The 18,705-nt window shown below is 36.1% G+C and overlaps 2 protein-coding genes across 9 annotated transcripts in view; one reads left to right on the top strand and one right to left on the bottom strand.

Moving 5' to 3' along the window:
- Window positions 1-3,610, bottom strand: part of hsd17b4 (hydroxysteroid (17-beta) dehydrogenase 4) — a 21,216-nt gene extending 17,606 nt beyond the window's left edge. Inside the window, exons 1-3 of one of the 2 annotated variants that reach the window (XM_053624990.1) lie at window positions 3,495-3,610; window positions 297-350; window positions 101-208 (exon numbers count right to left, since the gene is read on the bottom strand). In XM_053624990.1, the coding sequence (XP_053480965.1) occupies window positions 101-208; window positions 297-350; window positions 3,495-3,555 (223 nt within the window). In that variant the 5' untranslated portion in view covers window positions 3,556-3,610. Of the gene's footprint in view, window positions 1-100; window positions 209-296; window positions 351-3,494 lie in introns of those variants that run through there. The other variant, XM_053624991.1, reaches the window with a different exon arrangement.
- On the top strand, window positions 3,096-18,705 carry prr16 (proline rich 16). 7 transcript variants are annotated; one of them, XR_008385972.1, is made up of 4 exons: window positions 3,096-3,167; window positions 4,167-4,210; window positions 7,883-8,795; window positions 18,175-18,705. XR_008385972.1 is itself a non-coding variant. In XM_053624994.1 (2 exons), exons 1-2 carry the CDS (start codon window positions 6,096-6,098, stop codon window positions 8,624-8,626), a joined length of 876 nt encoding a protein of 291 aa, XP_053480969.1. In that variant the 5' UTR covers window positions 5,930-6,095; the 3' UTR covers window positions 8,627-12,658. The 7 variants fall into 7 exon arrangements, 1 of the variants encoding a protein (XP_053480969.1); XR_008385973.1 differs by lacking the exon at window positions 4,167-4,210 and having other exon boundaries at window positions 3,119-3,167; XR_008385970.1 differs by lacking the exons at window positions 3,096-3,167; window positions 4,167-4,210 and adding an exon at window positions 4,234-4,324.

The raw sequence follows: 18,705 nt of genomic DNA, 5'->3' as shown, positions 1-18,705 counted from the left end.
ATTCAATGTGTTTTCCAACATATCATGATGACACAGGTATTATTAAACCACATTTCCAAGCAAATAATGAACATAAAACTCACAGAACCAGATTACCTACCATAATTTGCCACGGCCCTACCACCTTTAGATTTGATCTCTTCCACTACTCTATCAGCAGCTGCCGAACTCTTTCCACCTCCCTTTATATCGCCCCCAAGATCATTCACTGTGTGTAGAACAGACAATAGACAAATTCGTATGAAACGATCCAGCATAAATAAAATGAAAACAGATCGTCTCCAAAAATAACCTACCAACAACAGAGGCTCCTCTCTCTCCAAAAGCTAAGGCATATTCTCTCCCAAGTCCTGAAAAGAATATGTCAGATAGCATCTCATGTGATCAGTACTGAGACTTTAATAGTAACTGCATAAGCTGAATTAAATACTCATTACTGAAGGTGAATGCTTGGTTAGTTTTCGTATTAATAGTTTAGTTCCATCATATAAATTGTTACTAAAAAAAAAAAAAAAAAAAATCATGTCAACTGCAAAGGCATAGTGCTGCTATTGTCCTCTACTTTACTAATACTGTGATTTCAGTTGCCCTTTGCTCTGTGCACACCAGGCTCTGTTGCAACACTGACACTCAGAGTATAAAATGCATATTGTTGAATAAAGTCCTCAGTAAAGCATCATTCATTTCTGTGCAGCAAAATTCGCATTATTAAGGATGCTTTACAAAAGATAAATTACAAAAGCACAATGGCATACAGACAATACACTCAGACAGGAATACAGACATTTAAGCTGTTATGCAACTGTACTATGGAAATGAAGTTACAGAGAGAAAAGGATTACTAAAGGTTGGAAAGAGATGGACTGTGAGAAGAGATCTTGCTAAAAGTGAATCCTGCTAAGAAGATTGTTTTTATGAAATCATAAAAATGACAATGTTAGTAAGAGGCTATCTGATAAATTATAATTACAACTAAATAGAAAAACTAATTACACAAGAGGAAAATCTTTAACCCTTGTGCATCCTTATAGACATTTTTGTCTTTTTAATTATTATTCTTTTTTTTTTTTTTTAACATTTTGTCTGTGTTAATGCAAACAGCATAAGTTTTGCAAAAGGTGTGTATTTTTATTGGAATTTTAATATTCCACCCTCATTTGCTTTCATAAATCTATTTCAAACTAGGTACACAAAATAGTTACACTCAGGACCTTAAGCACAAAAATGTCCCCATTGAAACCCATTCAAACTGCAATATTTAATACCCGTGATGTTTAAGCATAAAATCATGCATTCTGTGTTAACAGGCTTTTATTTTGTTGACAAGGTTTCAAAACATTGATTTAAAAAATAATAATAATAATAATAATAATAATAATAATAATAATAATAATAATAATTCTGAAATGTGTAGTATTTTCTCAGGTTTAGTCTGTGGGGAAAATCCATGCTTTTCCTTTTTCTGCTGTATTATAGAGCGCTGGAGACCAGCTGAATAAATGATGCCGCTATAATTACATGGGTGTGTTCGTATTCAACTTTTTACACGTGTGTGAACAGTTTAAAAGAAAGAAATGATATTGTACTGGAAATCACAAATCGCACTCCATGTATATGAGTCAGAGAAGATTACTGAGTTTTGAAGATATTTGCATTATGTAAACAAACCGGCATTTAAAGGGTTAAAATTCTGAAAATTAATGAATGTTTGGTAATTATAATCAGAACTGATGCTGGTAAAAAATTGAAGTCAGTGAAAGTGGAATTTTTTTTTTTTAATTATATATAATATTTCTATGTCAGTGTTTGGACATGGACATTTTTGTCCTTTATGGACCCGAGTGGTAAGGTTTTTTTTTTTTTTTTTTTTAAATAATAAATCTGACACTGCATAAAAAATATGAATGCATCAAAATGAATGTTGCTGTCAATCATTGGCATATCAAAGACTGTATTAATCAAAGAAGAAAAATTCTGCTTAGCATTTAGTATACGGAAAATAATGACCATTTTTCTTTTTTTTATTAAAAAAAAAAAAAAACACATCTGTGGCATTATGTAAACAAACCAGCATTTAAAGGGTTACAATTCTGAAAATGAATAAATGTTTGGTAATTGTGAAAGTGGAAAAATATAATATATATATAAAATAAACATATATACATATACACATACATATATATATATATATATATATACACATATACATATATACATATATATATACACATATACATATATATATATACACATATATATATATATATATATATATACACACACACACACACACACACACATACATACACACACATACATACACACACACATAATATATATACACATTATATTATTATAACATTAATATTTTATATATAGATAGCTATATCTCATTCTATGACAGTTTTTTGACATGGACATTTTTGTCCTTTATGGACCTATATGTAACTTTTTTAAATTGACACACAAGGGTTAATTATTTACTAGTTTTTAATCATGACCTAGCAAAAAGAATATGTTGCTTTAACAGTCAAAAATGCGTGCACACACACACACACCATTAGAATAATGCCTTGACTAAAATAATTCATTTTTGTTATATCTCTATAAAGCAGTGTAAAACTTTATTTCATAATCATTACTATCAACAGTATACTATCAAATTATAGCAGCTGCGTTTACCTTTGACACAAACCAAAGGTGAAGGACTACTTTCTAATTAGCTTTTTTTCTTCCGCACTATTTACATGGTGTGTCATAAATGCTTAAAAATGTATACACTTAATAAGATAACATTAGGAAACAGATAAATGATTAAGCATGTGCCAGAAATAAAAACAATATACTAGTAAGAAGTTGGAAAAGAAAAATAATCCATTCTAACGCAGTTAAAATGATCTTATAACACAGATGGCGCTGTTGTTTTTTTAACCAGAAATGCTAGTTTTAACTTCAGTAATACTGATCAGTCACATAGCCTGAATTTCGTCTTTTTTAGGACAACACATATTTTGTCCTGATATTGTAAATATATAAACAGCTCTGGGGTCTGGACACACGCTTTTATACATGATGCCAGAACTAAAGACAACTTAGCTGAAACACTACTACATGGACATGGACATGGATCAACCAGCTAGTGTGTGTTACTTAATTCAAAGCCACGGGTGAGTTTTCTAGCTTGTTTGCTGAACACAATGTGAACTAACTCGACAGATTTGTGCGGAAGTTGTTGCTGATATTTTCTGGCTAGCTAGCTGCTACAATAAAACTTTATATTTTCTCCGCATTAAGCGTAGTTTTGGTTTGTTGTTGTTGTTGTTGTTGTTGTTGTTTGCTTTTGCGAAATGGAGTTACCCAATTTCGAGGCATACGTGCATCGCTAGCTAGTAACTATTTGTTAGCTTACTGATAGCGAGTCTACAAGAAGCTGTTTTAGTTAACAACAGCGGGTTATTAACGGTTTAAAAGAGGGCACTGCCGTCTCAACTCACCACCGCCAGCTCCCGTCACAAGAACAACTTTTCTAGCAAACGACAAAGGGATGACGGACATGACGACAACCCAGCGTTTCTGCAGGAAAACTGACAGCGTTCAGCTTGACCCCGACGTCATGACGCCGCGTCATCGCGTCCAGCCAATCAGCGCTATGCTCGGGATTGAATAAAACCGATACGCTAAAGGGCAAGTCCCAAATGACTCGCGATTCACTACTAATGAACGGCGTGAAGCAACCTATGTAGTGCACTAGCATGGACAACCTGTGTGGTGCACTACTTTTAATCATTGTTGCTTGTTTTTAAGTCTACAGTTCGGCATGGCTTATACACTTTCTAGAATAGAGTGTCAAATAGGCTAACGAGTTTCTCAACAAAAAAAATCCACGATAATTTGTATTTTTGAGCCAAATTAAACATTTCATGAGCATGTTTCACCTGAAAACGCAAAACACTAATAATAATACAAAATTCTACAATAATGTTTCTCACACAGTACTGTCACTAACACCTTTGTTGTATATATTAAATCAAGGTACCTTTGCTAACTGGATAGACACGATTCTGTATCAACTTGTATATTACTTTAGTACCTTTAAGGAAAGAAAATCTTCCCATAATGCTTCATTTGTTAACTAATGATGGATTTTTTCTTTCTTTTTTTTTCAGGAAATCCATTACCTTCATCTTATCTAAAAGAAATACTAACAGAAGTAATCAAACCCTTTGTTCCTTTCAAGGGTTCCTCCTCATATCATCCTTCTCACTGTCGCCTCTAACTTGAAATGTTTGCCATTATGATATTCTGGCATTTTCTTGTAGTCTGGGTAAAAAGATCTCCCACCACATGTACAGTCATGGGAAAAAGAAAGAACACCCTCCTTCAATTCTGTGTTTTTATGTGAACAACAATTGTGTGATCCTCACCAAATTCTAGAAACAAACAAATAACCTCAAGTGAAAAAAATACAAGCGATTTCAATATTTCAGTATGTTTAAAGTTATACCTTAAGACTACTTTAAAACTATGCTACATGGTGCAACATATATTTTTTTTTGTACTAGTTCATAGTGGCCACTTATGTATGTAAGTGTGTAATGGCCATTTATGGACAAACTAGGCTACCATAAAGGTTATGTTTGACTGGTGCTGGAGTCTACACTATTGATAGATAGATAGATGGATGGATGGATAGATGGAAAAATAGATAGACAGACAGATAGACAGATCGACAGACAGACACACTGACCATTATGGCAATGGTCGGTCCTCACAATAAGTTAAAGAGCTCGGTCCTGAGCTCTGGTTACTGCCTGTATGGAGTTTCTGTGCATGCTCTCCCTGTGTCTACATGGGTTTCCTTCTGGTTCTCCTGTTTTCTCCCACTTCCCAAAAACATGGCAGGTGGATTGGCTACACTAAATTGCCCCTAGGTATGAATGAGTGGTTGAATATGTGTGTGTGTGTGTGTGTGTTTCCACCTCATGCCCAGTATTCCTGGGATAGTCTCTATATCCAGTGTGACCCTCACCAGAATAAAACGCTCACTGAAAGTGGGTGGGTAAACGAGGTTATATTTTGGTTACTGCAGTTAAGGTAAGTGTCAGGGTTAGGTGTAGGCATAGCATTAATTAGCAGCATCAAATATGGCAATTGACGGTCCTTACATAATAAGACAAATGAAATGCAAGATAATGAATGAAAATGTATCAATATATTTTAACTAATATGCCTTTCTTCATAAGTGTTATGTAGAGTGTTCATATTATTCTGACATGACTGCAGCACCTTCACTAACATGCTGAGGCCAAAAGGCCAAAAATAGACTAGACAGAATTACTGTCATACATCTTCAACACTGCTGAAATGCTGAGCAGCAGATATCTCATATATATAAATTGGTTTGCCCTCAAAAAATATAATTAACATACGGATTAACAAAGAATTATTTGGAAAAAATAATTATTTGGACAGAAAGCAAAGACGAGACAATTCCAGAGCTTTACTACACTGGAAATCTGTGCTTATTTATTGTCATAATCTAATAACTCTATAAATAAATCTAATAACAGGTTCAAAATTTGGTATGCACACCTGAGCACTTTGGGTTGTTGTTTTTTTGTTTTGTTTTGTTTTGTTTGTGTGTGTGTGTGTGTGTGTGTGTGTGTGTGTGAAATCGTTTATTAGGCTATTTAAGTGAAATGTCAATCAGGATTCAGGATTGATTCTCGGATCTTGTTTTAATGTCGAATTAGGCTACTGGATGCCGTATGCAGGACACTCTGTACGAATTCGTTGCAATGTGTTGCTTCTATTTTATTTTTATTTTTATTTTTTAAATGAATGAACAAGGATGCTTGCCCGTTCGGAAATGAAATGCTTTATTGCGCATGCGCGTGTACCGGGACGCGTCCTCCGCTCCCCCCCGCGCGCCCCCCCCCCCCCGCGCCCCCCCCCATCCTCCTCCTCCAGATTCTTCTGCAATGTATAAAGAGCCTAGAGAAGAAAACATAACATTAAAATGCACGAAACAAAGTGCGCCGATCGCAATGAGAGGATATAGCTGCAGTCCTTGATTCGGAGTCGTTTTACAGAGAATGTCAGGGACAGCAAATGCGGAATCAGAGGGAGTCTCCAAAGTTCAAATAAAAAGGCAGATCAAGACAATCGTGGAAGATTTGGAGAACATCTTGGGGGACTTGAAGGATGTAGCGAAAGAACTCAAAGAGGTTGGTTGTGTCCGTGATGGGACCTGGGTGCTGAATAAAAATCCTAGCGTAATGCGATGATCAAATGTTTCTCTGATACCGTCATGTGGTAGAATGACATGTCTTTATGAAGGCTTGTAGTGAGGGTCAGTGGATTCACAGCACACTGTCTGAGCTTTCAGTCACCCGGCCTTCGTGTACAGTACTATATTTCACGCTGTATGTTGAAGATTTGTGATGACATGTTCAAATGATTTATGTTTGGGTTTTGCTTAGAAATTAAATATCATATAGCCATTCAGTGCCTTTTATCACAGTTATGCCAAACATGGCTTACTTTTTTTTTTTTTTTTTTGACATGGCTTACTTCTCCCAAATACAGTCTTTTTTGGTTTGACATTTAAATGCTCTCCGTTTTTGTTGACAAATGTCTGGCGTCGCCGATGTCATGCGATAATATTTGCACTGAGGCTAATGGCTTTCCCTGTACATTAATGAATGGCGTCCCTACATGGCTGTTTATTTGGTTTAATTGTTTATATCCTTGTTATTAAGGCCAGTGGATAGCAAAAGGAAAACTGCAGTCTTTGCCGTCCTGCCACTGTGGTTTAGGATGTAGCACTCGCACTACTAACAGATGATACATAGGCTCTATATATTAACTGAATATAGCACTACAGCTAACTTACTTTAAAATAGTCCAGGTTGGCTATAGTGGTAAATATCTCCTTGCAAATGATGACAGACAATGTCCAGCACACTCTAAACCAAAACAAGAATATACCAATATTCGATTCAATTCAATTTTATTTGTATAGCGCTTTTAACAATGGACATTGTCTCAAAGCAGCTTTACAGAAACATATATAAACACAGGATACAGATTTTAAACGTGTGAATTTATCCCTAATGAGCAAGCCAGTGGTGACGGTGGCAAGGAAAAACTCCCTAAGGTGATATGAGGAAGAAACCCTGAGAGGAACCAGACTCAGAAGGGAACCCATCCTCATCTGGGTAACAACGGATAATGTGAAAGTAAAGGGAAGTTCATTATGGTTTTTATATGAAGTCTGTTTTGTTGAACTAATCCCACTGTTCACTAAAGGAGACTTGAGTGCAAAATTGTATGTGGTAACTGCAGTCCTAAAGGCCATAGCAGCAACCATTCAGGCATAAAAAGTCTTTGTATTGTTTTGCTAACAGACACTATATATAATCATATGTATAGCTTAATTTGCAATGCAGATGTTGCTTGTCCGTTTCATTCTTAGTGAGTGTGGGAAGAGCATGTCCAGAACATTGTAGTAGGAGGGGTAGAAAGCACTTGTGGCTTTTATGTGTCTATATATAAGTCTATAAGTCTATATGCTGCAGATATCCCAATTTTACAATTACATTCATAGCTCTTATATAATCATCTGCACAGTAACAGAGAGTGGGACCTCTTAAATTTTGGTATCACTTGCTAAATTCATAAACTGTATTTATTTATACTATAGCATCCTATAAGCCTAGGCTCTTTTTAGTATATTATGTGGCTATTTAGTATTTATCCTTATCTATATAGCCTAAATACACCCTAGCCACATGAAATAATATCACAGTGCATGTCTAATTGGGTGGTGCTCTAGATACCTGCAGTATTAATGTATATTTGTCTTTCATACATTTTCCAGGTTGTTCATGAGATAGACTCCCTGACTTCAGACCTCCAGCTAGAGGAGATGGCAAACAGCTCGAAGACTGACACACTCAACAGCAGCTCAAGCAGTACCACAACCACGACCACTGCCTCCAGCATTGAGAGAATTAAGATCTACCCTGAAGACGCCTTCCTGAGACCTCCATCCATGGCCTCTGGCATGCTCACAGTACTGAAGAGGACCCATCCTCCTCTCCTACCTCCTCGCCTGACGCCAGCCAGAGACGAGGACCACAGCAAGAGCCTGTCCTCAGGGAACCAAGCCAAAGAGAACAGAACACTCATGCGCAATGGCGTCTTCTCTACAAAGCCCATTAGCATACCCGGCAGAGATTCGGTATGCATGCCTAAAAGCTCGACAGAAAAAGGACTGACTCTGATACCCCTTCTGCGGCACAAAAAAAGTCGATGTCGTCAGGTGACACGGGAGCGGGTGCGATTCAGTGAAAAGGTTCAGTACCATGGCTACTGCCCGGACTGTGACCTACAGTACGACATTGACAACACGGATATGCACTTACACAGTGATCTTTTTGACATGAAACTAAGCCCCATTCATCAGTGCTCCTCTATGGCCCCAGCCCATGTTCTGATGGAAAATGGTGGCCTGAGCCTCAGTCACAGCTTTCCTCCTTCAACTCAATCTTGTGTGCCTCATCATGCTACTCCAAAACCGCAGAAAACCATACTGCGCAAGTCCACTACAACAACTGTTTGATATATAAATCCCCCTAAAGAGACATTTAATAATCTTTTATATGTTTTATTTGATGTCATAAGCACTTTCTACTGCAGTATAAAATGGATTATCTGAAGATTAAAAAGGAAAGAGGCTATGGGGATGCTTTACAGTACTTCATTGGAAGTCCAAAGAAAGTAAGTGATCGGTGAGTACTTTTTCAAATGAGCAGAATATACTGAGAATCAGGATAAAGGTATATTTGATAATGACCTCAGGTGAGACATTATGGTCATTAAATATTTATGGAGACTCATAACAATTCAAGTGGTCTATGAAAATGTGAGCTATATCTTCTGAGGGTTGAGGTCAGGCACCAAGACAAATCTGGCCCAGGTTTTCCACTGAATGGCAGGTATCCAAAATGTTATTAATTGGGTGAAATGTATTATCCACATCCCTAGACTATGAATTTGCACTACAGCTCTTCCAGAAAGATTAAGAATTTATACTGTATATGAACATGTCAGAGTTATTCGGAGATATGTTTGCAACTTACACCACGTTATGATGATGCTGACACTAGACACCATGTCCCCATTTTTACATTCAAATCAAGGAGGGAGATGAGAGGCTTTTTGAGTGCTAAGGGTTTAGGAAAGGGGGCATACCCTGGAGGGAGCTGAAAATAGCAACCTCTACTAATTAAAGAAATTAAGCAAATGCTGATTATGGAATTTCACCCCAGCTTTGCATCAACCTAAATATCAACTCAAGTGTCAACTGCATTCAGTGTAGTTGTGTAAAGAGATGTAACCCTGTGAATGATCAAACTAAGATGCAGAGGTGTGTAAAGTAGTCAAAATTTATTTACTCAAGTACAAGTAAAACTACTTATAAAAATAATTACTCAAGTAACAGTAAAAGTAAGAATGTTAATAATTACTTGAGTAAGAGTAATAAAGTATCCAATGAGACAACTACTCAAGTAGCAAGTTTCTAGTTACTTTGGATCTGATCAAAATGAAGGAAATATCCTGAATCTCAGACTACATGGAGAACTGTAAGGCACACCTCTCCTTGAAAGTCTGTCTGTTCTGTTTATATGATTATAAAATCTATGTTCAAGAGGAAGCAGTATATCTCATGGGTACAATAACACAGAACCTGTCATTTTCAACACAAAATCACACACACACACCCCAAAAAACAAACATTTTCCCAACAGGTGACTGTCCTTATTTTCACATGTTAACAACACAAACTTGTCAGCATCTGCATTTAAACAAGACAACAGAGACCAAAAGAACAGACTATGGAACAGAACAGAAGAGAAAGTGTGTGTAGAGAGAGAGTGAGTGAGTGTGCGCATTAATATGTTTGTGTGTGTGTATGTGTGTGTGTGTCGCGACCTCATTATACATGATGTAAACAAATTATTAAAACTACATATATTCATTAATATTTAACAGTAACAGAGGAATGACACTGAATGTAGTGAAGTCAAAGTACATTCCTGTGATTTAAAAATTAATTTGAGTAAGTGTATAAGTATGGCCAGTTAAACTTACACTTAAAAGTATTTTTTTTTTTCTTCAAAAAGTTACTCAAGTAAATGTAGCAAAGTAAATGTAGCATGTTACTACCCACCTCTGCTATGTACACTGACACTCCTTGTGTTGTTGAAGGGGTAGAAGTAGAGCTGACATTTAGTAAAAACTCCATCAAGCTTATTTGACCCTAATGAAGTGCATATTTTCCCTCCAGTATAAAACAAACTGTTTCCATTTAAGCTGTATTTACTACATTTTGAACCTTTAACCAAACAGTAACAATAAATTATCTATGTATTCCAGTGATCACCCTTTATCAATAATCTGAATCAATTATCATCACAAAATTCCTCACTTGCAAGTCCAATAGTAAAACTTTTATAGCAAGCATAATGCCAAGACAGGCTTATACATAATACCACTTGACAGACTCCCAGTAATCTGAAACAATAATGAAATCTAAACATAGACTGAAAACCAAACAAGTTTTTGAAGTGTTCATTGATAACATTTGACAACGTTCATTGATAACAACCAGAAAAAAAACAGACAAAAACCAGACAGGCATTAAAACTTTATACAAGGGTAAGCCAAAACAAAATCACTTGGATGTGCCCTTTTGGAAACATATAATCATCAATATGCAGATAAGCACATTTAAAATTTAATGCCTGCTATTACAGTATTACAATATTTTTTATTATTATTTTATTTATCTAATTGTTTAATCACTCTTTCTTTCTTTTGTTTTCTTTTTATATTTCATTTTCTAATGTTTAATTTTTCCTTTCATTTTATTTTAAAGCAAGTTTCCTTTTATCAGTTAGGCAGATCATTCCAGGCAGTTTAATAGATATTAAATGGATAATAGATTAATAGATAATGGTTGAGGTGATGGAACTGTTCATACACTAAAGAAGAAAAGAAACTGTGCTGACATGGGTAGAGCAAATTACTGAGAAGTCACAGTTTTACTCTTTAGAGAATATAAGTAAGTAATTCCATAGAAACCATCAGTATATTTAGAACAGAATCCCCATTGAATTCTTCCTGCAAATGTTTAAAATAATCTTTCCTTAGAATGCTACAGAACAAACGAAAATAGAAAACTGATTTCTTTCTAAGTTTCCCAATATTCACAAAAGTTATTAGGTCACCAGCATATGCAAAAATCCTCAGTGGCCTGTGTTGCTGTACTGAATTCTTGAATACATAAATACAAATAATACACTTCTGTTTTGGAAGTCACTCGGTTCTCTAGGCTAGGTCAAAATACACATGGAAAGTTTGAGATTATTTGTCCAAATTGCTGAAATATCTGACACCATTTGATTGCCTTAAATAAATCAGCTCAATGTGATAGTGGGAGGCTAATGTCAGGATACCAAGAGTGAATAAGACACTTCTATTCTACATTACAGAGAATTTATAGGCAGTGAATTTAATAGTAATGAAGTCAGTATGCTGTGGTTTGTCTATATAGAGCAGATGGCTCTTTTCTGATTTTAGAAATATTTTATTTATTCATTTCACTGTAATATAGATTGTGTGCATCTCGGCTGGACTGATGTAACCTGATGGATATTTTTATTATTTCCTTACAATTTAATAGATTATATGAGGTTGTTAATAATGTGTGTCATCTTATCATGATAGCATTCCATGGTGGCGTAGCAGTTAATGTTACCACCTCACAGGTTCAGAGTCCCCAATTTGATCCAGAGGTTGGGTTTAATGTCTATGTGGAGTTTCTATGAATACTCTCCCAGTGTCTATATGGGTTTCCTGCTGGTTTTCCATTTTCCTTCTTTGGTGTGAATGAGTGTGAGTGTGTATGTGCCTGGTACTCTGTGATGGACTGATTTTCATCCAGAATGTATTCCTGCTTCATGCTTAGTCTTCCTGGGAATCCACTCTGATTCTGCATCCACTGTGACCCTGACCAGAATAAAGCAGTTACAGAAGATGAATGAATATCTCCATACTGAAAATACATAATTCAAATCATAATCACAGTATAATCACGTTATCACTCAAAAGTTGGTCATGTATCAGTGTTGCTAGGCAAAGAGTTTTAGAAATGGAAAAAGGCAAGGAAAAGTGTGGTCGAGTAATCTAAATAGGCATAGAAGTTATTTGTTTTGGATATTTATGTTATTGTGCCTATGTTATAATGTTGTTTAAAGGGCATGGTGGTGTTTAATTAGGCTGTGCAAAATGTGCATTATGAGGCTGAGTGCATATTGTTAAATTTAGAACACCGGGAAATTTAGCAAATAGCGCTGTCTGATTTATAGTTAAACTTTATTATTTAAACAATTATTTTACATTTACTATTTTTGCAGATGATTTTATTCAGGACAACTTCCAAATTATGCAAGACCCTAAATGCAAATGAACAAGGGATCAAATAAAGTGTGTTAAATAAGGTTTTTATATTTGAATATCAACGTATGATTGGTCACATTCAAGAGTCTCTGCTATGAGTGTGTAACTATTAAATGATTTTCCTTTGACCCTCTCATTTTCCAATATTCCATGTGTATTTTTTCCAAATAGTAAAGTAATATAATTATATAATATAGTTATATAATTTATACTAATAGTGTTCACAAGGAATAGGATATGGAAATGTTGAAATGGTGCCATAAAATGTAGCAAATGTTATTTAGTGACAAAGCAAATTTTTTTCTATGGCAAATGGCACCAGGAACAGCGAGCTATTATAAATTAAATAGATAATAAATAAATAAAATTGTAAGTCTTGCTTTGACAGTTGTGCTGTCCCAATTTGTCTGAAAGAGACATCTAATAAAGAAAGAGATGTATATTATGTCAGACAGTTTGTATTTTTGTAAAAGAAACCACTTGCTTTAAAATATATAGTTGGAGGATACTAGAGATACTCAAGCAGTGTATTAAAACATAACTCAGGATTTTGGATGAAAATGGCAAGAAGAAGAGATCTAAGTGACTTTGAAAGGGGGTTCATTATTGGGGCACGGATGGCAGAAGCTTCAGACATAAAGGCTGCTTAGCTGGCTGTTTCAATAGGAACAGTGACTGAACTGACATTTACTTTTAAGTCTATAGGAAAGACATCAGTAAATACAATTGTAAATTGTGGTCAAAAATGCACATTCAGTTATTATAATGTTCATGCATTAATGTGATATGTAAGGAAAAACAGAAGAGGAACTATTCTTCAGGTTATAGAGAATGTCAGTGCAGAATGTGATCAGACTGTTAACAAGAACAGTCAGTTGACATCTGCATAGGGTGGGATATTGTAGGGTTGCAATGCATAAACCCCTCATTACAAAGACAAATGCACCTTTGAAAATTCAGAGGTGCAAAAATTCATAGACACTGGTCTATAGAGATGTGAAAAAGTGATATGAGTCATTCAGCATCATATTGGGTGAGTGCCTTTGGTGCAAATTAGTGACTCTGGTGGCTTTATTATGCTGTGGGGGGCATCTTGCTGGCATAGTATCAATGCAAATCAATACAAAATTATTCTAATTGATTTGGGACCAGGGTTACCATTTTGAGGGAACACCAATAGAGGGAATATCTTGGGGATGAATGATGTTCCATCCCTCCAGTATAGTTCCAGAGATGTGCACTGAAGCTGTTCTGGTGGCTAGTGGTGGCCCAGCACCTTATTAAGACACCATATGTTGGTTTTACCTTTAATTTATCACCTATATACAAACAACCGAAAGACTGACTGCTGATTTTACTGTATTGTAATTGAAAGTATTTGTCATATTTTTGTGAAACTAAAAATACAGTAAAATTTATCTTCTGAATATAGAGTGTCATATTTTCCTCCAGTGCAGCCTCATTTATATGCATTTCTCATCTTGCAAATATTGATACTGATATTTGTCTAAATGCAATACTGATATAACAGAAGGCTACAATATGTAAATAACCCCTTTATAATATTTTGTTATATGACAGTGCTTCAAGTTTTGAATATTTTGATTAATTACAATATCCCTCCAGCACAGTTCCAGAGATGTGCATTGAAGCTGTTCTGTTGGCTAGAAAAGTATTATTTGCTGTATTTGCTCTATTATTTGCTATAAAAGTATTATTTGCATAATGCAGCAAATAATACTTTTGGTCAAAATAATGCAGGCCAGCCATTAACTATGTGTGGCACAAAACAATTTATGGGGGAACATAAATCCCTACAGGGGAAACAAAAGGAATGGTGAGATGAAGCTCTGGGATGGTGAGCATTTGCTGCTTTATGGCTCTGTGTGGTAACTTCTTAGCATTAAGCTAAAAGGTCTCCTTTTTCAGAGGAGTCTCCTAAGACAGAGCAAAAAAGAGCAAAGCCGTGGGACTTCACTGGCTGTGAAAATGAAATGTCAGCATTTTCTTTGTCTCTGTTTGCTCCTCAAATAGGTTGTCATCTATGAAGGACTATAATACTGAGTGCCCATGTAGCCATGGGTGGTTTGCGGTTTCCACACTTCAGGTGGATTAGAGGTAGGGATGTGCATTTGTTTTTTTTTTGCTATAGTTACTGTCCATGGATGTGCTAAAGCTGGTCTTAGGGTGGGATTCTGGGGCTAGTGAGACCTGCCAGAAAGTACCACTTCTTTGATCCCTTACTCCTCTCCTGGAGCATTAAGGTGTTGTGCTCATAGAGACTGACAGGAAGGACTCTGTTTTCCTTCTGGCATAGGATTCGTACCCAATTATCTACAGTCCCCTCTGAAAGTATTGGAACAGCAAGGCCAATTCAATTGTTTGTGCTATACACGCAAGACTTTTGGATTTGAGATCAAAAGATGTATATGTGACAAGAGTTTAGGATTTCAGTTTTTATTTCTTGGTATTTACATCTAGATGTGTTAAACAACACATCTTTTGTATCAGACCATCCAATTTTTAGCTGAGCAAAAGGTATAGGAACAGATAAGTCTTGAAGTAAGTTAAAGCAAATAACACTTAATATTTGGTTGCATAAACCTTGCTTGCAATAACTGCATCAAGCCTGCGACTCACTGACCTCACCAAATTGTTGGTTTCTTTTATTGTGTTGCTTTTACAGGCTTTTACTGCAGCCTCTTTCAGTTGTTGTTTGTTTCGGCAGGTTTCTCCCTTCAGTCTCCTCTTCAGAGGGGAAATGCATGCTCAACTGGGTTAAAGTCTGGTGATTGACTTGGCAAGTCTAAAACCTTCCACTTTTTTCCCCCTGATAAAGTCCTTTGTTGAGTGGGCAATGTGTTTTGAATCATTGTCTTGCTTGCCAATTTGATTGAATGCAGTTCTCTGTACATTGGAAGACAGATTATTTCTGTAGACTTTTGGATTAATTCTGCTGCTACCATCATGAGTTACATCATCAATAAAGATTAGTGAGTCCATTCCAGAAGCAGCCATGCAAGCCCAAGCCATGACACCTCCTCCACCATGTTTCCCAGATGAGCTTTTATGTTTTGGATTATGAGGAAATCTATGATTTGGCCTTTCCATCACTTTTGTAGAGGTTAATCTTGGTTTTGTGGTGTATCTCTGTATTTTGGTTTGCAAATTCCAATCTGGCTTTCTTACCACTTATGAGTGTATTGCATCTTGTAGTGTGGCCTCTATATGCCTGCTCTATATGTCTTCTATATGCCTTCACCCCTTGCCCTGTGGAGGGTGATGGAGGATTCACAGCTCTCAAAATGTTTGTCATCAGCTGTTGTTAGTTGATGGAGGGGCCTGGATATCCCAGCTAGAGGAGCCCACACAGGCCAGCCATCAGCTGGGACTTTAAACAGGCTTCAACAAATGGCTTATTCAAGTCATTTTGGAATGTGCTCTATAAGGATTATTATGCTAGGAGTTCTCCAGCCATAGGTGCTTAGTAGAAGCTCCACCTCAGTGGCACATGCAAGAACCCAGAGGCATTATATTGCACATGCAGCTGATATGAAAACTTTATTATTATTTATTTATTTATTTTTTTATAACCTATCTTGTGGGATGCCTCCATTGAACCCAAGTGTGTAGTAAATGTACTGTGGCCATATTGACATAGATGTCAGAAATATTCTAATGGCAACACTGATGCTATCTAAGTTCAAGATGTTCCTTGGGATTAACTTGCACTGTGTCAGACTATGTATTTCTGCTTATTTAGTAAGTATTACTTTTGAAGACATTGATTATGGCTGAAAGTGTTGTTCTGACAAGTACGAACTAATGTAGTGAGAAAATGTGATTAGCAATTGAGAAGTTTCTTAAAGTGATATCTGAAAGCAGTATGACATGCAATACAGCATGCAGCAGCTGTAAATAATGGCATGAATATCAGATGCCTCAGCTGTTCTTCCAGAGGTAAATGGAGGAACAACAAATCTCTTTGCTAGCACAGCTGTATTGGCTGGTTAGGGCAAAGACTTCAGGCAGAAAAAATTGCTCAAATCATTTTGAGCAAAAAATTGCTCAAATTGCTCAATGATGTCAAATAAGTGCCATACCAGAAACATTATCACTCTCATATACAGTTGTGCTCATAAATCTACATACCCCTTGCAGAATTGTTATTATTTTGTCTTCTCTAAAAAAAATGTAAATATATTATGTAGCTTCTGAAGGGCAGTACTAAATGAAAAAAAGAGCTTTAAACAATTTTCATAGATCATCCTGTTCAAAAGTTAACTTAATGTGTCATGTTGCCTTCTTGAGCATTAGTGAATGTTTGCACCTTTTGTAATACAGTAGTTGTATAGTATGCTCTGGATGCTTCCTTAGAATAAGCACACGTCTCTGGATGCACTACTCCCCAGAGTGGGAGGAAAAATCAATATCTTTCACCACTCCCAGCCCACATACCTTATATTCACTGAGAAAACCTACTGTGCTCACTAGAGGCAGAAATGCAGTGAGATATGATTATTTAAGCTATATTCTTACCAGTGTAAAAGATAAAATAATATTTGTTGTTTGCTTTATGATTTGATAGTTTGAGATGTACAGTATAAGAATTGAATTACTGTTAGACTTTCACCAATTATTTGTTCTGATTACTAAAAACTTTATATAAAAAAAATACAAAAAAGAGGCAGTGGTGGTTCAAAGGACAAGGCTGTGTGCTAGTAAGCACAGGGTTGTGAGTTAAATTCCCAGGATTAGAGAGCCACTGTTAAGCTCTTAAACAAGGACCTTCACCCTCAACTGCTTAGCTGTATGCTTGGACTGCATTCTGCCTCACTTGTAAGTCACTTTGGATAAAAGCATCTACCTAATGAATAAATATAAAATGAAACTCAGCCAATCACATCAATGCCACATGAAACGTTTAAGAACCAGAATTATTGCTTATATATGAGATATTGTATGCTCCATCATGCTCAACATGCTAGTATCACTAGGTTCATGATGACACACTTTAAAGGGCACCCCAAACGATTGTAAGGGGTATGAGGAGAGCTGGTTGTCCGCTGTGTGTTGCTCAGTGAAAATACCCTAAAATTACTAGCAGATGTGTCCAGCTGTGGCCATTGACTTGTTCCTGCACCAGGGCTCAAACCAGGTTTCTCTTTACAATAACAGTGGATATCACGCCTGCCAATCATGGTCATGCTTCCAAAACAGATAGAAGTTTTAGGTCAGTGGGCATCAGCTCATCCCTTTGGCTGGGTTTGCAGGCATAGTACTCTGACTGAATAGTTCCCATTGGTGAGCTTGTAAGGGAGAGTTAAATTCCCAGGCTTGCTAGAGAGCCCGTAAGACTCTTAACCCTCAATTGCTTTGCTCTATGCTTGGACTATATTCTGCCTCACTTTGGATAAACGCATCTACCAAATTAATAAATGTGAAATGAAACACAGCCAATCACATAAATGCGACATTAGATATTTAAGAACCACTATTATATAAGGCTGCTTGTGTATGAGATATTGTAGTTCCATCATGCTCAACATGCTACATGTATTCCCTTTGTCACATTCCCTAAATTTTTTCAGTTCAATTTTCAGGTGTAATTCTCATGCTAATATATTTCATATGTTTTCCTTACAGGTCCCTTTATGACTGAAGAAATACCATATTGACCGTCTGATCACCTCAATTTCATGTGATGCTCACTTCAGAAAGCTCTTAGATCACTACCAAAGGCCCCATCACAAACAAAGAAAAATGTATGACAAGCAAGGCTACTCACCTGAGTCATCTACAATCTGTTTAATCATAATGGCCAAAGAATATTAAATGTAGTTTGTTGTAGAAACACATATGTGATTCTATCAGACAAGTTTGTGTAGACTTTGAGGAGAAGGGGGACATGACTACAATTTTTTTTTTCATTCCGTATAGCATTCTGTTTTATTTCTGTAGCAGAAATTCTACAGTGATCTGAAAATTTATTGTAGCTTTGTACATCTTTTCTTGTGTAATTAGTACCATATTTAAATAATAATAGCAAAGCCCTTTCAAACATTGCCTTTGAATGATGTGGGTAACCTCTTGAAGATATAGAGAAATGTACATTTAAGTGTGCAAACACAGTATATGTTTTTATAAAAGATTATTTATATAAATAAATAAATAAAT

The sequence above is a fragment of the Ictalurus furcatus genome, chromosome 5 (assembly GCF_023375685.1).
Source record: "Ictalurus furcatus strain D&B chromosome 5, Billie_1.0, whole genome shotgun sequence".
In the NCBI taxonomy this organism is placed as follows: domain Eukaryota; kingdom Metazoa; phylum Chordata; class Actinopteri; order Siluriformes; family Ictaluridae; genus Ictalurus; species Ictalurus furcatus.
The sequence above is the reverse complement of the archived record's forward strand: the minus strand, read 5'-3'. Positions and strand labels throughout refer to the sequence as shown.